The 25,067-nt window shown below is 39.0% G+C and overlaps 1 protein-coding gene across 1 annotated transcript; it reads right to left on the bottom strand.

The window, feature by feature from the left end:
- Positions 1–1,650: 1,650 nt before the first annotated feature.
- LOC122412965 (uncharacterized) lies at positions 1,651–24,841 on the bottom strand. The gene is made up of 4 exons (XM_043422992.1): positions 24,342–24,841; positions 7,109–7,241; positions 6,100–6,198; positions 1,651–2,862 (listed from the first exon to the last, which is right to left on the bottom strand). The coding sequence occupies exons 1-4, from the start codon at positions 24,348–24,350 to the stop codon at positions 2,840–2,842; spliced, it is 264 nt and encodes an 87-aa protein (XP_043278927.1). The 5' UTR covers positions 24,351–24,841; the 3' UTR covers positions 1,651–2,839.
- Between the last annotated feature and the right edge of the window lie 226 nt (positions 24,842–25,067).

Below are 25,067 nucleotides of genomic sequence, written 5' to 3' on the forward strand. Positions count from 1 at the left end.
ATACCGTGACTCACGTGCGCGTAATTATAAGGGTAAAAAAGATTTTACAGCAAAGCGTGTCGAACGGAAAGGACGAAAGCGGGTCAAGATTAATGAAAAAAATAACAGTTAAATAAAGCCAACTATTTGATTACCCATACTCGCAAATATGTGCGACTTTTCTTCGCAACGAACAATAATCGCGACGCAATGTGACATTTTTACTACGCACTTTCCTCATGTATTTTATAACGACTATCATTGCATTTGAGATTGAATTTTAGTTCGTGTTAGATGATTATCAATTTTATAGGAATAATATTTCAAGAATTTATGTCAATGAAAAATATCTGTGCACGTGTGTCAATCTTTTATCTTGGAACTTAATAATTCAGCGAATCTTATGAAACGTAAGTTAGAAGAGTTTCGTAATTGTGATTAAACGTGAAATACAAGTCGTGACCAATTGTCCATATCTTTATGAAACTGTTTGGTGTTCGAAGAGTATTCTTGAATTACCACTACAGATTTGAACTCAAGTATTTACAGTTATTTGTTCGAAAGCCCAAATTCTGTTCGCTACCTTCTGGTAACAATAACTTATTTAGTTTCGTGAGAATTCATTGAGTTTTTATTCCCAAATTGATCAAATCTCTCAAAAATTTGTTTCTGCAACGTTTCACGTTCACAAAAACATCAAATAAAATATAAACTCATTAATCTTCAAGCTGTTTACTTTATCTTCGTATCGTTTAACCGTTCAAGAAAATCAAGTTGGTGAGTCACGATTCGTGCGAAATAAACAGGGTGGCCGAATTATTGTGTAATAAGCTTTCTAATTGTTTAAATCTATCGTTAGACGTTATCGCGAAACTGAAATATGAGGTACAGGAACATTGCAGGCGGAAATGCATTCATTTTGAGTATCAAAGTCGCTGTTACTGCATCTGTGATGAATATTGGAACATAAAAGGCGGTTTGGAGGGAAGTAAGTGATTTATATCACGACTCTGAGGGTTACTGGTTATGAATGATCTCGAAGTATTAAATTTATAGTAAAGTTTCTGCTCAGACGGTTATATGGCGTTCTGCTAATTCAGAAACAGCTGGAGATTTTGCCACTAGGTGGAAAATGTTGACGCGTTACTTGCCAACGAAACGTGGATCACGAGTGCATACATGTAAGAACTCTTCGAAAGCGTACCCAGAGAAAATCCTGACTCTATAAATTTATCATTAAATCGTTGGAGAGTAACGTTACATGATTTGTTGAATATTTTTCTTCAGGATCAAGCATCATCAAAAACACACGCAGTAAAAATTGTCCCGAAAACCACGCTCGAAATGCATTTAAAACACTGCGAAGGCTTTTTTAAACTGAGGCACTAAAAATGCTTCATTATTGTGACGCTACTTTTTTCAAAGTCGTCGTTTGTATTTGAGAGAGCAAAAGTGGTTGGTGCGAGGTTGTAAACACGGGAGATTCGCTTGAGTATAACTCCCAGTGCACAGCAGCTGACGGCTGCAACAAACTTTCGCACCTCCTCAAACAATACTCTCACTCCGTACGTGCTACTTTTTCAGAAAGTAGAAACATATTCGACGATAACGATCTGGGGGATTTCAAATCGTGAAACAAACGGTCGCGATGAAAAATTCCATTTTTCCAGATATATTTTAATGTCATATATTCTTGAATCGATGAAATATTATACAACAAAGTTCATGTTAGTGGGAGACTTTTTTCCGTGACTCATATAGATTTAAGGAGTAATCACCTGATCGTTCACGTTATACAATAGACGGAGCGGTTTTTCTATTATTCGTAACTATACTCTTATCGCGTGTGTCAATAATTATCATTTTTTTCCCTAATGTGTACACTTATCGTATCGTGTGAACGTTGGAGTGGGAACATTGAACATATAAGCGCAGTTACTAACCGCATTACGATGTATATCCGGTGTTACAGAGACACGAGGACGACTCGAGGTCCAGACATATTCGTACTCATTATTAACCCATATTTTTGTCTTACCAGGTACTTAAACGGCGTTATAATTAAGAATAAATAAATCGTTTTTTTTTCCAAAGATAATACACTCACTCACGCATACCTTTAATTAGTCTACAATATAAAAAAACTAATTTGCTTAACACAAAACAACTGTCGCTATCGTATTGTTGTTAACTCAGCTTTTATGGCAGATGTTTCAAGTGCAACTGTACTACCTGCCGTACAAATACTTCAAACTTAGTCGAATTTAGCCAAATTTAGATGTTGCAAGCTTCGTAAAAGCTGCGTTCGTTCGAGCAAATAATTATTTTTAAAATTTTTTCATTGATCCTCATTCATTATCCTTATTTTCGTGATACGTCATGTCTTCAAATTCCAATGTAACGAAGCGATTTTTCATCATTATATTTACATATTTCTACCTTCGGACAGTAGCGAACGCAGTGTGTCACCGAAACGTAACGCCGAGAACTCGAGTTCGATGATCCGGCGAGCCTTAAGGGGCGATCGGTATTTTATCCAGCCGCGATGATCCTCAATCCACTTCCATATTCGTGTCGCTCGTAAGTCGCGCGGGTTTTCACCATGCATTCGAGGTCTTTTCTCGCCAAAGAGACTCGAAGGTGGTCCAGTCTCCGCTGCGGTTGTGACAGCGCCTTTCGTACGAGACTCTTTTGGTGAAAGGCCTCTGAAATTGGAGGTCCCTTGAACATCTCAAGGTCACTCGTTCGATCCCACTTCCACCCTCTGAGTCACGTTGAATCTTCGACTTCCGGTTTCCCCCGACTCCCTGCCTCCGTATCAGTGCCCATTGGTCCCACCTTCGCTATCGCTTTTATCGCTTCAGTAGAAATACGCGAGGAACCCTGAAACGAAAGACGGTTCCGTGTATGGTTTTGGTTCAAGGTCAAAAGTCGTTTCAAAACGTAGCATTTGGCAAGCAAGGAACGCGAGGATATAAATAACACGTGACCAGTGGATGACCTTCGATCGATAACATTGCGTTGATTCCCGAAAGGATCGCCTTTCCTCAAGGACATTACGAGAACCGCACCGATTCGACGCTGTTCTTTTTGACAATGCCCATAAACTCGTAAAATAACCGACGCATTGTGGCACGTTATTGCGGAAGCAAGAAATTTTATGTTTTCATATTTACAAGAATTTTAAAATGATCCTCGAACTTCGTTTCTCTGAACCCACGTAACGCACTATCCAAATTATCATAGGAAGCTGGAATATTTAAATTTACAGTCGAGAGTCTCAGAAGATCTGTTTATATTCATAGTTCATCGTCGAAGCTTCAGATCCAACTCAAATACGAACTTTCATGTCTCGTCGAGCTATAGAGCTTGCCATAACAAGATTACGATTTATCCAGCTCGAAACATTACGTATTAATGCTGGCAGCCAAGATGGAGACATCGCGTCCGAACAAGTAGTATTTATTTATCTGCGTGCCAGTTTGCGAGACGATGTGTAGACACTCAAATAGTAAGTGGTGCCAGACAGGAAGTTACGAGTTAAATGTGCATGCATACACGGATTGAGCCTAGTTAAGTATAGTTATTATTGGCCCGGATTGAACTTGACCACGAAGTGGGTTCAGAGATCGTTGACATTCGAGATAAGTCGGATGGAAGGAAAGGCAGAGCCTGAGGGTGTGAAGTTGTCCGGAAGCTTGTAAAAGTCAATCTGATCTTCCTAGCGAACTCGACCTTGTGTTCGCACAAGTATACGTTCGAGGAGCGATTATACGTAACTGTTGAACATATTTCTGTTGCGGCTGTGTGTGCATGAATGAGGAAGGTTACGGGCAAACGGGTTTAAGATGCCTCGAGGCCGTACTCTGGACCGAGGCTATTCGCTTTCGCTCAGTTTGTGACGGACCAAAAAATCCAGAGTACTGAGGTGGACAAAAACACCAAATCCGTGATTTTTAGCCATTATTTAGACACTTTGACTCTATTCGTTCGAATCCGCTCCAACTCCTGTGAGTATTTCCGGTCGTAGCGAAAATTTGGAAGCGATTCTCAACGAAAATAAAACACTGTTCATCGGAATCGTTACCTCGAACTGCCACAAGCGTTTCTCGCGGTGTTGGCTGAGAAAGGCAAGACTCAGTGCGCCGAGTCCCTCCTTTGCGTCCTTGTCCCACGAGGATATACGAGACTCAAGGGGAAGGATAACGAGGAAGGACTGCTTGGAGAATGGAATGACTCAAAGGTTTTCCGTCACGTTTTTCTCTACGTTCAAATTCCGGAGTCGATCGCTTCACAAACACTTCTCAACTCTTGGCTCTCTAGACCGGAAGCTCAGACCAGACTCTACAAACGTCCACTCTCCACGTGGATTATCTCGGACAAACGATTATGGTTTCTTACAATTATCTGCTAATGTTAATCCAAGCGTTCAATGTCAACTTTTATTTCACGTTAATTACTGACCATCCAATAAACTACCAACATGAAACATTTCGTTTTCCACATAGTACCTCATCCATACACGTGATCGTTTATGTACAAAAGTTATTTATTTATTGATTTCGTGTATGCTAAAGTATATTTCTCTGATCTTCAAAATTTCCAAAGACTTGGGTGGGCACGAAGTCAGGGGACGTGTTTCATTTAAGCGACAAAATCCTCAAGCTTTCTTACAGATACTTACGTCCAGTTCCAGTGTTAGTACTAGTTTTAGTGTTTCAATCGACTATTCGAACTACGTCACAGTGATCTATTTGTTGGTGGCAAAGGTCGTTAAATACAATAGTGAGAAATTCAAAGGGCTCGAGGCGATTCAAAGGGTTCTGTATCCACTTACAAATGATTTATATCTGGGGAATTCTTGTATTGGAAACGGCCAAGTATTTATTTACATCGAGAAGCATTGGTGTCGTAGAACATAAATAATGAAGGACTGTGAAACTTTAAGGATAAGTACTCTCGATTGGGTAATTGGATATTGGAGGTTTGAAATGGCGGATTCACAAAAATCGGTGTCATAAGGAACATAAATTGCACTATCAAGGATGCAGTGGATTTTTGGTTTATCTAGGAATAATGAAGTATTTGTGCATGTGGATATTATAACGAATGGTGAATTATTTATTCGTGTCGAAGAGCATAGAAAAAATAATTTCTGATCAATCAGCCAACGACTGATTTTTTTTCCTGGTGATTAGCAATTTTACAGTGACTTCCTCAAGTTTATATAGTTACAACACGAAAGAGTGTGCGGACAGCTTTAACAATTATACACGTGTGCAATGCGTTATGTCATTGCGACCACCACATCGTACAGCATCCCTTACGTATCCGGGTGTGGGAAGTGATGGGTTGCAGGAGAACGTGTGAACAATTATTTCCATTTATTTTCCAACCTTGACGAGCGTTGTTAATGCAGTGAGTTGACTCGTTCTTTTCTCCATTTTGCTACTCTACGATACAACTTTGTTTCGTGTGTTCTCGAACTCGTTCTCTCTCACACTGGTTAAAGTTTTTCTAACATTCGCTGCGACAGGTAAATTCCTCGTGAAATTCGTTAAACTACGTTTCCAATTTAGCTCGATCTCCTACGCCACTACGTCCATTACACAACATCAGTTTGTATCGCAGTCATTTTTAAAATCAATTCTCACACTTTGACTGATTAGTTGAACATGTCAGGAGCAGAAATCATTGATTTATGCAATAATTTATTTATTAAATATGTTTGGCTATCTAAGAAAGCGATAAATACCAATAATTATGGAGGTGAATGCTGGGAACAGAGAGCGAAAATGAAGGTAAGGATGATCCGACTGTGCATGAATCGTCGGTTTAACAGCATAAATAATCAAACGATCGTTGCGTCTAATAACCATAAGGTTTTCTACCACTATTCCATGAGGTTTTCTATGTACACGCGTTGCGAAGAATGGACGCCCCAAACCGAATCCTCCTTGTCTCTCAACTCTGCCAATTTTGCTCATTTTCTTTTGCTTTCTTTTGTCTTTGTGCGTTTGTTTCTGTTCGTTATCACGTCTGCGTTCGGTAGCATCCATTTTTCTCTTTGTATCTCTCTACTTTGTGTTTGGGGATCGACTCACTGGCCCGGAGATTTACCTGCGTTGGGTGGCACGAAGCCGAAGCCACTGGCTCCTACGATAACTCCACTCGACTCAGCGTTGTTCGGCGCTGGTCCGGGTGGGAATACAACTGGACCTGAAATGAGATAGGCAAAGCGAGATTAAATCAACGTTCAACTAATTGACCATCCACTGTGCAGCTACGCCGAGGTACTTTGAACGGAGAGCAGCTGCTATTGGATTAGTGTGGTCTACCGCAAATTGTAATTTCTTTGGATCCACTGTCTCTCAAGATATTTCGCTTTCAGTTATAAACATATTCGAGCATTCGAAATCATGTATGTACCAGAGAATGCGCTCGGAATATTAATCACAATATTTTCCGTCTTTTACGAGGCACTTCTCGGTGAAAAAAATTCAAACGACGGCAGCTTTCCAATGTCATTTTTGCGAACGAAAATTCTCAAAGCCTCTAAACAAACAACTAATTACTGACAGTTTCCCTCGGAAGGAAATCAACTTCCGGTGTTGTTGATAACGAACAAGACACGCGATGATTGCAAAGAGTATTTCCGTTTATCGCATAATGAAGTTATCGACAGAAGTAGATCATTACCAACGTCCTCGATGACGATAGTTATGTAGACCAATGAACAATGTGAAATTCGCGACGAGATTCCATTCAACGAAGCATAAAGGTTGCTCGCGAAGCGAAGTGACGCCTACTCATTTTTCAATGCACTTGCTACTTCCACGTTTGTACGCAGAAATCAATGAATCTAGAGAAATACGGAAGGTCTAAAGAAACAGGAGAATCAAGAAGTTGATAATTGATGAGGAGCGATTAATCACAGAATATCTTCCGAATGTGACAAGTAACAACGTCCAGTTTTATTATGTAAATCTTGAAAATCCTCCGCGACGCTTGCTCCTTCCAACATATAGAAAGTCGACATTTCATTGCGCGGCGACTAACGAGTATTATGTAAAACCTTGTCCTTGCGAATCACATTACATTTGCTTAACGAGTGTTTTTTTTATCTCACCTGTGTTCGATCTTGGATCTCGAAGTCCTGAGCTCTGCTGCAGGTAAGGACCAAACCCAGCGAACAATTGGCTATAGTCTTGGCCGCTGACTGCGCCCACCAGAATGGCCACTATGGCTGCGACTAGTGCGATCTTGAAACATAAAAATAAAACGAACGTTCACACGACGCAGGGAGACTTTCTGTGGAATTTCTTTGAAAAACCATATGAATAAATGAAAATTTGAGATTTCAGGGCTCTTGAGATCTCAGGATAGAGGAAAAAAAGTCTTCGTTAAGTTTCGCCATCAGGTTTTTCGAGATACAATTTCTCTGCATCATTTTCAATCAAACATTCGATTTTCATAACCGACCGAACAGTTTTTAACGGTTTAACAATCTTCGTCGATAATTAGGTAAAAATAATGTAAAACAGAAAATTTAATTTTGCCATTATTCAATACGCTCGAGGACCGAACCGCTCAAAAATTGCTCACACCGAAATGGACGAAGCATAACTCCGCGTATAAATACTTCAAACGAATTTTGTAACAGGAATTCAAAAAATGCACATAAACTAGGAGTCCGCTTATTCGTACATAAATCGATTAATGTTTTGTGAGCCGCAATCAATTAGCTCTAACTATCATCCGGCGAAGTCTCGGCTGTTTAATTTCGCAAGCGAAGCTACTGCTTCACTTGAAAATGTATCCATGTATTTTACACGTGTCTATTGACATGTGTGTACACTACTGCTAGAAAGTTCGTAATTATTTCAGTTTTTTACATCACTGGAGAACAAATTTTATCAAGTAAATAGTAACAGGAAAATACAATGTTAATTGCTTAAAAAAATATATATTAATGAATTTCAAAAAAGTTTGAAATTCATTAAAAAACTGAAAAACTCGTTCGAGTCAACACAAATTTTTGCTGCGTTTAAGTAACGTGCCATCTCGATGTTCGATTATGCTCAAGTCTTCAGTGAACATTTAAGAAATATGAAAAACCACTTTTGATAGCATAATGTAAAGCTGGAAAATCTTTCATTTCGAATTTGGGAGACTGATTCGAAACTTTTTGGCCTCGGTGTACGTACTCGACGTTTCACGAAGGGAACGTCTCTCGAACGCATTCTCTGATCCGCGAAAGATATCTCCTGGCCACGAGAAATATATCGAGCGCTCTTCGGTGTCTCTAACTTTAAGAGCCTCCGCTGTGCAGCGGCTTCGTCTCGTTCCATCGACACTCAACGGAGCCGAAATGCACCTGTGTCTGGTGAAGCATTTCACCGATGAGTGAAATCATTCGAATGAGAATCGGTGTTCCCAGCCATGTATACGAGTGAATAAATTGCCCCCATTCTTTCGCGAACACATGTTCGAGAGATCTCACAAAATAGACTTAATCAAGACAAGTGTCGATTTATCACTTTCTGCAGGTCTAACTAATCCGTAATATTCTAAAATGGAAAATCGACTGTTTGGTTAAGCCGATGGGAAAATGTATTAGAATAAGAATTGCTTTTTCTGTGAGCCTGAAATATTGAATAGATTTTTTTAATTTTGCTCGAAAATCGTCAAAATTCGTCGTAGCTCGTTGAATACGAGCTCAAATTGTCATTTTCTGTTGTATTTTGTATTGTGAAGAGCGAATTTCAAAAATTTTCATTCTAAGGATCGTTAAGGCTATCAAGAGTCTTCCACAGTAAAATATTTTCATTTTTATCCAAACGAACAAAATTCGGTGATAAAATGGAAATAAAACGATTCGACGTCCGTTTTAAGGAGTTTCGGTACAGGCGATACAATGTTGCCATGCTAAACCATGCTAAAAGCATAAAAAATTTCAAAAAGTTCAGAATTTTATAAAATTTGGTGAACATATTCTTTAGTGCCAAATTTGACAATACAAATTTTTTAAGATTTTTCTTCTACACAGTTATCGAGTAATTGATCACTAAAGTTCACGTGTATAAGCATAGCGTTTCCATATATACAGGTATACATTTCGGGCATAAGAAATCTGCTTTAATGCGTAATTACTCGATAACTAAGTAGAAGAAAATTTTGAAAAAAATTGTGTTTTCGCACTTGATGTTGGAGAACATTATCACCAAATTTGATCAATTTCTTAATATTTAGACTTTTGTACCGAAACTCCTTAAAGCAGCTGGGGCCGGATGTCGTATCTCGAATATTTTCGCACTCAAGGGCGTTTGCCTACAAAACGTTGCATTATTCTCGATAAACATAAAAGTATTAAGGATATTTAATAACCGAGTACAAACTGATATCGCACGAAACTCGCGATCAATCACGCGTTACGATTTCAACGGATCAACGGACAAAAACATCACGTCTCCTTTTCAATGAGACGCCTCTGGGCTCGAAACAATGGCAATAAACTTCACGATGTTGTGGTCGAGATCGGTTCATGTATTATCCTTAATAATTATAATTAATGGCAATTGAGAGAGAGAGAGAGAGTATGTGTTACGAGAAGGTGAGCGTTGCCTGGAGAGAACGTTGTGCACTCTCCTTTCACAGGTAGGCGTTTATTACATTGATCACGCTCTTGAACAAGGAAAAAGTCGACCACGTGAATTATGTGTTTACCCAGTTATTTTTCCCTCATCATTCCTCGCATTTTTTTCCCCGTTTCAAAATCGAAATCTCGAATCATCACCCACGTATGGCCAGAAAAGATTTTGGGAAATTTTCTAATCGGTATACATGAAATCTGAAGACTATACTGATCCATAGCAAAAGCTCTTTCGTGGGTCGATGAGTCGCCAGAAATCATCCAACAACAAATCTTGAGTACGTCGAGAATTACTTTTTTCCCTGTTTCTCAAACTTTCGTGAAAATCGTAGACGAAAAATTGTCATTTGAATTTCGAAAATTATTGATTTTCTGTTAATCAGAAATGTCTTAACTTTGGGAAAAAATTCCCCAGTTTTCACAGCACAAGTGCAGACATATTTTCACGTGATTTTCAAGAAGCGATGAATTTTTTCGTGGATATTGGATTTTTCAGGACGAAAAGTCGTAACGAGGCGTTGAAAGTTGAGAATATACCGCCATGAAGAAAATTGCACGAAACTCCTTCGTTCGGCTCGCGCATAATAATTTATCCATATAAATATATAAATATATGGATGCACACATTTATTTATTTATTCATTTTTATGTCCACTGTACAGAAGTGTGCAGAAACACGACTCGTGAAACTCCGATCCGATCATAAATCCGACATGAAGCTTGGTCCCTCGTTACACGCGAGGAAGATCGAGCAGGTTACGTGTTTTTATTATTTACTTGATATTTTTTTATCTCTCTTCCCTCACAAATCCCCATTTTCAGCAGTTATCTTACGTAAAAAAATGCTCCATGGGAAATATTATTAAGTACTTATTACAGCGGTTCAATCATCGTCATAAACACCATAAAAGCAGACGATACGACTTCTGCGTGAGTCGGTGCAAAGTGCGAAAACTGTTTTACGTATTAATCAACGATGCAATCGCCCAAGGTGTTGCACTAAATTATACGATGTGATGTGTCGGCTTAAGTCGACTTGATTGCAGGGAATAACCGAGTTTTTCATTATCATGTATCTCACAGCTTGCGTTCGTGCTTAAACTTCCCGAGGCTAATTCTTCCTCGCAGTGTAGATATCTTAATCAGTGATTTTGAAGACTGACAGCTTTGAATCGGCGAGTGTGATTAATTCAAGCCTTTTTTATTGTGCACAATTTTTTGAATTTTTTTTCACCTCCTACCATAATCACGATGTAATTATCGAATCTCTACGTAATTTCGAACTTTCCGATTGCCAAGAAAAAAGGCTTCGTATGATTCAGATTTTTCATGAATTTTCACACTTTTTACTCTCGTCATCTAAATCTCCTGTTTGATGGAACGTGATAGAAATTACATAACGAAATAAATGATGTGAAAAAAGGAACTTAATAATGTTGAATTTTCTGCGGTATGTGTCGTCAACTATCGAGTGTCGAGTCCACGGGGCGCCTGATCTCTTGTCTCGTACAAACGCATATTACAGTGACGAGGTCATCTTCTTAGCTCACGTGAGTGACACACATGCTCATTCACTGTGACCCAAGATTTTGCCACGATGATATTTCTCATTCCTATTTCTTGAAATAACTTGATATTCTTTGTGTCCCTTTTGATAAATAACCATTTGACAAAATGACCTCAATTTTGACCTTGAATACTAATTTCAAATTATTTTCCTCCCGAGCAAATTTAATAACGTTCAATAGAATTTTTTCAGTTGAATCTTCCTTTGGCTGCTGTGGTTATGCGAATGGAATTCGTGACTATTTTTTCGTTTCACGAAAAAAGATAAAACGTAAACGTTCGATTCCACTCAATTTATATTGTTTCAATAAAACTGATTGCTCTACGAATATGTAAGGGATCAGTAAATCGTCGAGTTGTCGGTTCGAAGGAAATGCTCTTATTCAATTCCTCACTCAATAGTCTTTTAAAGTGTATCAAAAGCATCGTTTCGGCAATAACAATCGTCGGTGTTGATAGGGAAATGTAGGTCAAGCAGCGGCTCGTTTTTTGCTTGAAAATATTTCCGTGCAGTACGCATTCGTCATTAGCAATAATGACTTTTACTGTTCATTTGTTTTTTTTCATTTTTTCTTTTCAGTTTCGTTTACCAGCGCTTCGTAGTAGCCATGAGTCTTGTGAATCGCAGAAGCAAAAGTTTTAACGCTTCATCATCGATCACTTTCTCCAGTATCGTCGCTTCCAACATCGCCAGAATATTTTTTCCGTGTCCTGGCTCTTTCTCGTGCTCGAAGTTTTCTTTCCTCTCCGGGCTACCAAGCTGGCGTTTTCTATCGCGCTCCGGCGCGTTGATAATTAGAAGAGTTCGTGAATTGTGGTTAATGACCATACACCTCAACTCATTAAGGTGGACATCCACCGTGACTAAATGTAAATAGGGAAATTATAAGCAAGCCTGTAATTGCCGCGGTTTTTTCAATGGTCGTGTCGAGACGACGAGGCAATTGACTCACCCTGCTCTTTCCTCCATCTCGCTCATTTGTTTTTCCTCCAATATTTTGTAGCTGATTCGTTTGAACGAGGTGTAATTTTATTTAGCCTTAGTATCTATTAGGCTTTATTTCACATATTTCAAAAAATTGGAAAGTATTGTAATATCAACTTTGAGCTCGAACACACTCGGCTTCGTAATTACGGATAGATTGCCTCCTTTCTTGCCCCTTTTTCTATCCAGATTCGCTTAAAGAAACGTATCGATATATTCGCTCGTCGAATTCTCTCGTCTCGTGACTCGCAGCACTTCCTACACTCCAATTGCTCTGTGTTTATATACAAATATATAAATGTATATTCGTGTACATACAGATATACGGAACATTGTGTCTCCCCAGAGCTACTATACGCGAGACGTACGATCGTTTTTCCCCTGGCGCGGTCATAACGAGGCCCTGCTACCTCCGCCGTCGAACCTCGTGTCTGTTCGTTACGGTCCAGTTTCACTTTCGATCCAGCATCGATAACTCGATATTTTTTCAATTCGTCAAAGAAATTACCTATTCGTAAGTTTTCAGTGAGAAGTCAAACTGTATTCTTCAAATAGAGGTTAACACGCTAATACTTCATGCTGATGGTAACCGATTTTTTAGGAAAAATTGCGAGCCGAAGACACCGTTGAACGAGTGGTCGAAGTGTTTTGTCTTCTGAACCATTTTGAAATATGGAGCGAACGTAAATCTTGAGAATTCATTTGTGACGACTTCGTCGATTTCGAAATATTTATATTTTCACTTCAACTGCTATTTCGTTCTTTCCGAGAAAACGAGAAGATTACAAGTTTCGTTAATATATTTTAATCGTTCCGGACACTTTTTATTAAACTTACCTTTCCAAAATACAACACTGACTAAAGCGTTTACGTGTATTTTCGTTCTATTCTCCTCGGAGAAATTTTAAGTGTTATAATTTCGAATTGCGGAGCCATTAAGACCCGAGCCGGCAGATTTCTACTTCGGACTTGCCTGAGTGTAATTTCATTGTCCCCGACGGACTATAATTTTTTATAATAAATTAAATTGAGTTAGCACCGACCAAAAAAATGGATGTTTCCATGTGAGAGAATCTACTGATGACAGATATTTCAGAGCACTGTTTACTTCCGTAATTGAGTCGCAGTTGCGTTTAGTCGCCTTTTGGAAAGCTCAGAAGATCGATGAATTCAAACCGTTCGAGTCTGCACGGAATTTCGCGCGCAAAGATACTCCAGGTAGTTAAATAAATTTCTATTTCTTCTAGATTTCCATTAGTTCCGGAGAATTCACCTGACGCGAAAGAGCTATTTCTTCTCCCGTTGTGTCCGACCAGACACCAACTTTTTCTACTTGATCGCTCGACTCTCGATCGCACATTTACGTTATGGTCCAATTGCATTTGCCCCCAACCCTCGTCACAAGTCACACGACCACTCGATCGGTATATATTATTAGTTGTTTTACCGGATTTCGGGGGGCTCGCCTCTCTAACGGTGCATACTTACGATATGTCGCATTAAATAAATTCTCTGATTATTTACATTTTATCTCCACGAAATCTGCTCTTTGCTACTCAAACCGTGACTAGGGATTTTTTTATATTCGTACTTATTATTATGTATATGATGAATAAGCAATATTTGATAAACTGATATTGTGAAACGGTGAGCAGAGCAAGGAAAACATTAATTAATTAATCGAGATTTGTGGTAATTGAATCAATTAATTAGTAATTCCATGTGTTAAGTTACTCGTTTGTTTTCGTTTCAATTTATAACCATTTTCTCAAGTGTCTCTACTGTAATTATGGACGTTTACATAGAAATGATCACTTGATACGCCAATTCATAGATACTTTTTATAAAATTTATGATCTTTGATTATTCAGGCATGGGAAAATCATTTTTGAGGATTGTAAATGCTGAAATATTGCCTGGGAGAGAAACAATTTTTTTTTACAATTTCAATACGATTTCCATTGTTTCATAAGGTTTCCGTGGGAGCAGAAAACACACGTAGATCGTCCAGAGTTGTATATCACAGTCGATAGTTTCTGAGTCGTTGTTTCTATGGAACAACCGAATGGAAAGCCTCCACTGCTCGCGAAAAGCGTCTTTGCGCAGAGACTGAGAATTTCTCGAACGATATTCAGGTGCGCATACATCGAGAACAGAATTTTACATATACGGTGATCAGTATAATCTAGTCACGTGTGTAAACAGTTAGAATCGTTTACTCCGTTCGAATATTTGTACACATTGTAACTGTAAATTTCAATTCTCATTTTGCGTCAATACACGCAAAAGGAGCAATTACGATGAACAAATCGCCAGGCTTACTTCTCTATAATGGGTGTTTTATGGAATGGAGATCGACTGCAGTCTCTGTCTCGAAATTTCCGTGTTTGCTGTTCTGTGGAATAACCATTTCTGCATCTAGCCTAAACGACATTTTTTCTGCGAATAAATATTCCGTATCTAAAATTTTCTTCGCTCTAAAAAAATGAAACTTTTTTCTCCGCGTCAGCCGTGATTGAACTGCGAGAACGAAATCTACATTCGATTCTTTCCAGCCCGATCGTTTCAAAAATCAACAATTTAAAACTCGAGCTTTGTAAAATATTTCACGAATCCTCGAAATCATCAGAGAAATGAATAAAAGTCCGTGTATTTGTAAAGATCGGGGACATCTTCTCGTGTTACTGAGCCGAGCGAGTTTCACCACTGAACGAATATGCGTCCGTGTAGGATTTAACGTTCCGGTGCGTACACCCGCATAAAGATATCGTGTCATCTGGGGCCACGATTGCATAAATGCATGTTTTTTTATATGATCTAACATAAAACTTTAACAGAGGTAAACTCACTGCAAGATCTTGGCCATTATTGTATTTTTTCTCTCTCTCTCTCTCGTAATTCGCATATCAATCCACTCGACCCGGAACTCAAGACTCCTGTTTTAATTCCTTTTTTTTCTCTCTTGCATACGCCAAAGTTCCGTACATCTTTTGCGTACTTCGGTATTACGTGGACACGTGTGTCTGAATCTTTTCACCTGTTTCTTCGCTCGACATGCTCTTCCGAGCACAAAAGATGTCTTCGCATATCGTACGCCAGTCCGGTCGTTGCGACGTCGTAATACACATTTGGGGTCACAAACGTTACGTTGCGATTGCAAAAAAAAGAACGACGTGACGATTGGCATCCTTTGTCACTTACTAAAGAATGGCATTGTCTATTGCTTCTTTTCGATCGAATAAATGGCGGGGAGACATAGACGAACGAATGTTTATATCGAGAGCAGCCTTCGTCGAGAATTTTCGATAAAATTCCATTGAAACTTCGTATTAAGAGGACTACCCTCATTAGTTTAAACGCCTTTTTCTCAGAATTACGTTTTTGGACGGCTCGTTGATAAAATCTCCGGAATTATTCAACCGATCCTTACCAAAATTTTACCACGTGGTAAATTTCGAAATTTTGAGGAGAACTATTTCTTTTTGTAAAAAACGATGAACAAAAACCTGGTTTTTCATAGTTTTTGGAAAAATTGCTGCCAATTTGTCATTTTTGAAAAAATCGAAAATCGTATGATATGCGCTATGGCCAATTACCTATTGAATCTAAAACCATTTTTATTTTTTTTCTTCGATCATCCATTCCAGAGATTCTATCAACAGCGCACACCCATCTTTTTTTGGACCTGTCTTCTCCTTCATTTTTCTGTACGAAAACTGAGAAAAATAAAAATATAAAAAAAAAAAATTCTCTATTTTAAGAGTGTATTATTTAGGCCTAACACTTTTTGTATCCATATTTATAATTTATACCAGTCAAAAAAAAATTGTGAAAACAATCTTTTTGAAGTTTCTAAAAATTTTTCATAAACTCTTCCCTCGAACGGGTGCTTCCAGCCTTTAAGTGAGCCCATCCAAGGTGGGATCAGAATCCATTTAAGAGCAGTTCGACTTCATGAGTACGAACACTCGGAAGTACGAACACTTGGACTTAAGTACGCTTCCATTATTTACATGTATATACAGCGTTCTTTCCTTTCATCCTGTCGAGATAACTGCAATTACATTAGACTGGGAAGTAAAGCACTCCTCGGTGTTCGTGACTCTCAATAGCTGCAGAGACTCTAAACTCGAATATTCATACGTATAAAAGGTGCAGTCTACGAGCTCGAATCGCTATAGTTAGCCGTAGTAAAAATAGCATTGATCCTCTCTTACTCTCGCATTAATCGATGAGTTTTAGAGATAAGAGCCGCGTACAAGAGACTCACTTGCCGGAAGAGAACGGCCGTGTGCTGAATCGCCGTTACTACTGACTGCACTTGTGCTGTATCGTACTAAAACGAACAACTTACCGAGCCCGTCGTGAGCTATCGTCTTTCACTACTCCGAATATTGTGCACTATTGGTATTGAGCTCAGACTAAAATCTCGACGAAAGGTCCGAGTCATGAAAAATCGATGACGTCGTTATTGTTGAAAAAAATGAATGAGGAATTGACATTTTTCGTAATAGCACTGAGAAAAAAAGACATTGGAACAAGGAAATGTGGCATTAGGGGGTGTCAATGAAATGTGTGATCATCGCAAGGTTAAATATGATTAAAGGGATAAAATAGTTTTAGATCAGCTACAGATTCATTCTCTCCGAAAACATTGCAGTTGACTGAAGAAAACTCTTCTAATAACACAAATTGCTATTGAATCAACAATTTTTTTTATCAGTGCACGTCTCAATTTTTTCTTCGTGGAAAATCGTGGAAAAGAGTTTGGAATTCATTGATCTCGATCTCGTGGATCGATACTCCGATATTTTGAGATCGTTTAGTTGATGTTGGTAAATTTCGCGAGGTAATTTCGTCGCCTATTATTCGATGGGAATGTTAAAGAGCAGAAAGGAATTTTGACGACGTGAAAATTTTTTTTCCATCAATGATAATATCATTTTAAATGCGATAAAGGTAAAACTAATTTATGCAAGTTATGTACGAAAATAATGCACTAAATATATGCAGATAATAACGAACCATTGTGCACCGAAATTCGTATGTCGAAATAACTCTCGTATTAAGCAAAGAATGTTTTACATCTTATTTAGATGCAGTCAAAATATAACGATATTATGATTTCCGTGCAGGGGCGAACGAGGCGAAACGAGAGAAAAATTTTGCGGAAGTAAGTACGCTATGGAAAATATGAAAAGAGCGTTTATGTACGTGCTATAAGATTACATCGAAAGTTCACCAGAGTTTCGATCCAAGACTTGAAACGTTAGGATACAAAGAATGCCGTGAGTAGATAAAATTTGCAATCGAATATAAAAGCCTTGGCTTGGAGTACCTGGATTTAATAACAACGCAAAATAACGCGTAATTCATAGCGAAATTTCGACCAGCGAGTATACACACTTTTCCAAATCCCGCTATCTATGTCCTCGGTTACGTAAACGACAGGCATAATGAAAAAAAAGAAAAAAAAACAACGCATCGCTGGTTAAAAAAATAAGCGTTACTCTCGTACACGTTTTTTTCAATTAATATATTTATTACGTGCAAAATTCTTCGCTCCGTGGATCCTAATTATTATTAGAAAAAAAAATTGAATTGCCTTGAAAAAACCCAACGTGTCATTAACACCTCTCGTTCCACTATGGCATGTGCGCAATTTTTTTATATTCTATCCGGATCTCAAAATCACTCAGCGTTTTCACTCTAAATGAGTTATTGCTCAACTCGGAATTCCGGAAATATTGTGTAAAAAAAGTAAAATTTTATTTCACGGTGGAATGATGTAATTGGTGGTGGTAATTCGGTATGAATTGTAGAAAAATTGCGAATTTTTACTCCGTGAAAACCATTGAATGCACCTTACTTTCCGGGAGTTTGGATCAGCGAAAAAATTCAATCAGCAGAATTGTGTCGCTGAAATGTTTTTGGAGCTTGGTGATCTAACAGCAATCATCGAAATATTCGTTTGTGAGCTATCGAATCAATAAAATTTCACACTGGAAAGGAACGTTGCGAGACAAAAATAAAAATTCAAGTTCATAAGACTAAGGACAAAAAACCAATGGAATAATATCAAAAAGTCCTTATCACGTCCCAATCTTATGAGTAATTGATGTTTCCCATTATTTCAATTTCTATATGATTACCCGAGGAGTATTTTTCTTTTTATAAACCGCAGAAAATCGTTCCTCTTACTCTCAGCCTTCAATTTTTCCATTGTTTTATCGTTCTCATTCATTTTGATTGAATATGACTCCGAGGTGACTTTGCCTCCGCAGAAATCAGGATAACGTATTGTGTCGTTGAAAGGGGTGAATCACGTAATTAATAATTGCATGCAGAGATTAACAGACAAGAGCATTATATAAAAAGGTGTAGCGTACGACGAACCGTTGATTCAATCGTTTCAATGAATATGTAAATAAAGACCTTAACAACAGTTCAGACCTTAACCACACTAGAAGGAAGGAAAAAGCAAAAGTTAGAACCCACTCGAAAAAAGGTCGTCGTCTAAGCGATCGAGGGTCGTGTACGAAAGTTGAGTATCGAAGTATTTCACCGATTCCCTCATAAGTCGATTTGTGCTTATTTTCTCTGTCACTGAATTACTTAATATTACGTGTTTACCGCAAGCATTATGAGCACGTGCAACATTTGACTTTTCACGGCGTAGGAATGTATTTTCTTTGGCTTATCCCATGTAAAAATGACTGGTGTAACGAGATGTCAAGTGTTATCGATAGACCGCGATCTCGGTTGGGCCAAGAAAGTGAAATTAATTCGTGTGTGTAGGTATACGAGTGAAATTTTCTTAGCCACGAGCCATGTGTTTTATTATTATTTTTTGTAACGTGTGATCACCGACGTGAAAATATCGATATGTATAATTAATAAAAACCCCGTGAATTTTCACGGTTCGACAGCGTCGTCGCTGTAAAAAAAGAGAGAAAAAAGCCGAGTTATTCCGCTAGCTGTGTACAACCACGCTAATAATCGACGCATGAATTTGTTCACTGCTCGCGCGCGCTCGATTCAAGTGAAAAAGGGGCAAGTCCTGTCGCCTGACGTATCGCAATGAAACGTGAGGGTGTATCAAGGATCGAAGTTAAACGCGCAGTGTCAATATAATCGGAGCTTTTTCAGCGATCTGGAACAAACGATTTTCTTAGGCGAATCGGTTCGCACCTACGATCACTCCGCTATATCGCCGTGCGTTTCTCGTGGACCGCGGAATAATAGTTTATTATATATTATTATACGTGTTATCCTTACGTCAGTAACGCGCGTCACGCGACCGCGCACTCATTATTTCTCACGAAGAATAATCCGAGTACAGTCACCGCTGACGCCGATTTCATTCGTTCGAAGCACGCACACCCTGTCCAGTTTCATCGACCTTCTATCAGCCGCAAATTGCTCTTCTATCGGCAACTATTTTATTCGACTAATTTTATTCAACGCAACGCTCCCACAATAAAGAAATGCGTGTGAAATAACTCAATTTTTTTTCTTCCACGAACAACTTGCAAATGATCTGGCATGTGAAAAACATTATCACGCATGATTTCGCAGCGTGATCGCGATTCTGAGCCCAGCAACATCCCAAACAATTCTGAGACGAAAAATGCTTTTTCAACGATAAATTTAGGCCCGCGTATCTACTACTCAACTCTTTTGATGTCTTCCAAACGAAGAGGCATGAAAACGTTCCAAGATCCCAGAATAGTCGAAATTCCTCTTGCCCAATTGATTAGAAAAAGGGAGCGACAGAGAGAGACGGATAAAATGAATACAAACAGTTTCCAATATTTCTGTATATTTCTACATATTTACCCGTAGACACCATGGTCCCTTTGAGGTCACACACTCATACCGCACTGGTCCAAATGGGCACTCGGACCTTTCCAAATTTTTTATTTCATCCATGAATCTATGGAATTAATCTTACGAGACTTTTTAAGCGGCGTAGCGAACCCTTAGTAATCGAGTAGAATCATTAAAAAAATAGAAAAATCAAGTTTCAATATAGAAAAATGGCGAAATTGAAGAAGGGAATATTGAAAAACTCTTTTTTAAATTTTCCTCGGTGTAAATTTGCACCAGTGCAGTGTCTGCGGATTTATTCCCCGTCCCCCTCCCTTCCTTCAGTATCTCATGAATAAACATGCACCGTTAACCATCCGGTACATTAAATGAAAATAAAATATGAGGTAGAGACAAGTCAGATACGTATGGGAGTAGATTGTTATTACGTTGCGTGACGTAGTAGATTTGCCAGACAATGTGCGTCGAGTACACGACGATCATTTATGTATCGACGGTTAAGATCAGAACGGCAAGTCTTTCTCACATTAATATATCTGATATGATCGTAGACGAGCACACACGGTAGGCTGATTGTTCGACGTCGATAAGCGAATGGTTGATTAAAAAAAGTAACTGGCTCTCTAATTCGGGGATTACTCGGTAAAGCGTTGAAAAAAATAGCGTGCTGTAACGGATGAGATGAGCTGTGTACATGGAGTACGTTGGTGTGAGTAAGTTCATATTCACATCGACATATGAATAGATTCAACGTTAATGCGCGGGTGCTTTTACTTTGTTTTCTTCTCATTCTAATGCGTGCATCAAGCAATTTGTCACAGTTTCGCCGCTCTTGCTCGAAATTACATCGGACTTTCGATGCTCGGAGCTCGGCGCAACTGCGCACAAACACATTTTATTATAAACAGAGAAAGTTAGATGTTGAAAACGTAAGAAAAGTATTTCGACTTATCTCCAGAGCAGAGCATTAAATCTCGTGACAATCGTACTTTTGTATTCATCAAATTATTTCCATTTTTCTTTCAACGAGAAATTAACGAGATTTCATTATTATCAATAAAGTGTCAATAAAACTGTTCACTTTTATTTATGTTTTCGAATTATTATTTTTTACTGTAAAGACTTCGGTCCGGTACACGCATGAAAATCGGTCCGGCTGGTCACAGCCGGTTCTCCTTTCCCTCGAATATTTTTGCAAATTTCCACTACACCGCGCACTTTGAAATTCTACTGTACACGAAGAATAAAAGAAAGAAAACAGTCTGAGCGCGTATCCGCATGAGCAGAGACGTGAGGAAACCTCTGCAGCAAAAGCGCCCGAAACGCTAAATCCGTCGTTAATTACACTTGTTTTAATGATTATCATTAGTTTAAAAGTAAAGACAGCAGTGCGCTCGAGTACGAAGCATCGATGAATATTCACGGAGCATTTAGTATGAGCATTAATGCGCGAGGAGTCGTTAAAGCATATGTGGTCGGGAATGCCTGTACGCAATTCCATATTACATTACGTATATCCTTCCTATATATGCAAAAAGGAAGCCCGCTGGACCGGAAAGTTTGTCCGCTGATTGCAAGGATCTCACGCGAGAGCAAGAGAGACGAAATCGAAGGAGAGACTGAGAGAGAGCAGGACTCATATTCGCTCGCAAAAACAGGCAGGCTCAGATAAATAAAATTAAATAATATACACAGCTATATACAGTCACGCATGTCTACAGGTATATGAACCGTCCGGGGGCGATCACAAACGGGTTAAATATCTAGGACTATGTTATTAGGCTCCGAGATACAAGCGACAAGCCTATGTACCAATATATAAAGTTGCAAAATATCGTCAAGTTTTATACAGTGCGTCGGAAGACGTTAGAGACGCGTGAATGCTGCTGCGACAGTTCAGAGCTATTTTACGTTCGAACTTGATCGATTTGCTAGAGAGATTACGAAGCGCACTGAACATCATCTGGCAACTATAATGATTAAGTGATGATGTGATTCTGATTATTAAGTTGACCTCGGAGCTTGCATAACTTCATGATTAATCTTTACGCGTTAGTTATTGCGATAAAGTGGACTTGTCGACACTCGCACTTTCGTTACGAAAAAATACGAATACGTGTGCAGTGAGCATCCACTTTGGTGTGGAGCCAATTATTCGTGGAGACTCGCATAACCGAGTTTTTTCGATAACCATCAAGCTGGAAAATCTTCTATCTCAAGCCAAATGGAACAGGTTTGAATACAGAAATCAACTTCCCTTGCCTGTGGTCGGAATCTCCTCGAATTGATCGTATTCTCAAAATTATCTCGAAACCCATAGTAACAAAATAATGTTTTTTTTTGTTCGTTGAAAACACTCGTTTTAGATCGGCTTAAAAATCGTCACATGGGCACTCGAGGCAACAATTGTTTTTTGGATTTTAAACTCGAGTCAAAGAAATTCGATGTTCGGATGAGCCGATGTAACGAAGATAATGATTCGAAAGATGCTTCTTGGCGGAAATTTTTTCACCGCAAGAACTTTCGATTTCGACACATTCCGGTCTCGTCAACCTTCGCCGATTGACTTGACGCAAAGGAATGTTTGGATTATATGAAGTGAGACTAATGCAGAGATTGTAATTTCGTTGTAAAGAGCGTGAAAAATGTGCATTGAAAATCGAAAGTCATGCACATACATCACAATGTTGAGGAAATTGTTTATTTTTGATTGAGTTCGTGTGTACGTGACTTACAATTTTCAATAATAAAAAGGACGCAAGGACCGCGTTCCAGAGTCAAATGGAGGCCAGATAATACATGGGCTGGTCACACATTGCTACTGTGCACTTGGTTATATGTTATTAAGATTTATATACAAGAGACTTTATCCGCACAGACTACACAACGCCCTAGTTTATAATTAACTTAGCAGAACCAGTACGCAGAATTTCGATTGCACACGTGACCCTATGGCGGGGTCATTTCAACTGTTATAAACCTGGTATATCTACGAACAAGTATTTCATTTATACCTTCATTAATTTAACAATGTGTTAGACAACAACGATGAAAATATTCAAGGATGTGAAAAAAGAATTACCAACTTGATATTCATTTCATTTTTCATGGTCCAATAAACGTTCTGGCATTGGAGCAAGGAACAAACATTTAATCAGTGTCTCAAGTTAAATCAAACTTTGAATAATTCTGTGAGCGCGTGCTGTACTTTGGTTAGAAAAATAAAGAATATTTTAAAGAAGACTTCGTTTTATGCCACTTGTGGAGACCGAAGAATTACTTTGTTCGTCATTTTCCCAGATTTCTCATGCCAACGGTATCCGTGCCATGGGCAGGGCATTTGGAGAGGGAAATCAGATATTACGAAAAGTAGGGGCTCGCTACTGACCTGGGTCAACTGTGCGCGAGTGCCTCGCAATGGGAAATACGAGTGAAAAATTGAAAATATAATATTTCCAGTTTCCTCGGTCATTTGTATCTCACGGAAAACTGTAAATCGTATGGCAATGTTGGATTGTAGCTAGAAATTGAAATGCATCAAAAAATCAATACCGAATTTGCACCGAGATGATTAATTCGCTTTTAATGAAACCGAGAATCTGCTGACTGAATAACCAACGAAATTTGGCTCTCGAGAATTTATCGGCTTGACTGTTACTGCAATATTTTTCTTCTCCATGAACGTTGCTAATAAAGTGTATTAAAATGAGTTGTAACTAAATGATTCAATGCCACTTATCGTATCGTTTGCCTCACATTTTGTAAGACGTCCACTTTGATGTCTTCGTTAAGTTAATTTTATGCATTAAAAGAGCCGTGTATGGAACAAGTGCATTCGTTATTTGTATAACTATAGTTACGTACGATTGGAGCAGAGCAGGTGGTTCCGCGAGCCTCTGGCAAGGCCGTGCAGACTAGCCTCGCCCTGGGCTATGTAACTTTATAAAAGCAGTGTTCGCTAGTCCACTGAATAGCCCAGAGTCTCATGAATGAGTTTCACTCTCAAACTACTCCAATTGAATCTTTAATTATTCCACATTCTGACGCCTCAGCAAATTTGATCTTGTGTCACGACATTGATCGTGTTGTTCACGATCAATCCAAACTGAATCTCTAAACGAGGATCGTTGTGTCAAGCGATATAGAAAAGTTGAAAATTTACAGATTAGTACAGAAAATTTAGCAAAGCTTAAGTTATCCAAAAGTATGAATCAATTTGAATCGCTGGAGGAAAATTCATTCGCAAGTTCCATTGGGCTCCAGATGTCTCATTGAATATCTTCATCAATAATCTTAAGCGTTTCACTTATAATTGAATGTTTTACTTACGAATTTCATGGTTGCTATTGACTGATATGTTCCTCGGATTTAACGAAGATCAAACTGATTTCCCAACGAGAATTCGAAGCTTCGTCAAACTTTTGTTTCTCTTAAGTTTCTTGAGGTTCACGAGATTCGCGAAATTCGAATAGGATCGGTAATCCAAGTGGTTATTCGGTCGTGTCGAAAGAGCACCTAACAAACCCGGAAACACGAAATAAGTCGTCGAGGTGTCGAGGGAGGAAGAAATAGAAAAAGTAAAATGGAGCTGCCTCGTTGTTCCGGAACGTGCAGCACCGGGTACTCTACGCGACTATATCAGGTGAGTCGGGAACCCGTACGTACGAGTCTATTCTCCGTGAGAGAAGTACGTAGTGAAAGAGAGAAAGAGAGAGAAGTACCACTCGGATGTGAAGCGAGTGGCTAACGGGTGGCACGTGGTTTGGGACGTATAAGAACGGCGAACAACGTTGCGGTCCGTTGAGACGTGGCTATTCGTTTGACGCAAGGTGGGGGCCCAACCTGGGACTTATATATCGCTGTGGTGGAGGCCGCGTGACTCTGACACTTCTTCCTTCCCTTTGTCCCCCTTTCTCTCTTTTCCTCTCTTCTGGACTCCCTCTCATCAGTGCTCTTCGTTCGTCACTATCCTCCCCTCCGAGCTTCTCTCATAGCCTCAACCACTTTAGCGATGGTCAAGGCAACCTTTGCCCTCGGGCCTTGAGACGATGGCAA

The sequence above is a fragment of the Venturia canescens genome, chromosome 1 (genome assembly GCF_019457755.1).
Source record: "Venturia canescens isolate UGA chromosome 1, ASM1945775v1, whole genome shotgun sequence".
Taxonomy (NCBI): Eukaryota; Metazoa; Arthropoda; class Insecta; order Hymenoptera; family Ichneumonidae; genus Venturia; species Venturia canescens.

Excerpts from the sequence above, each read along its gene's own strand:
- LOC122412965 (XM_043422992.1), bottom strand. Across the intron at positions 6,199-7,108 it reads AGATCCAAGATCGAACACAG|GTCCAGTTGTATTCCCACCC; the intron begins GTGAGATAAAAA and ends ATCTCATTTCAG. Across the intron at positions 2,863-6,099 it reads CTTCGTGCCACCCAACGCAG|GGTTCCTCGCGTATTTCTAC; the intron begins GTAAATCTCCGG and ends CTTTCGTTTCAG.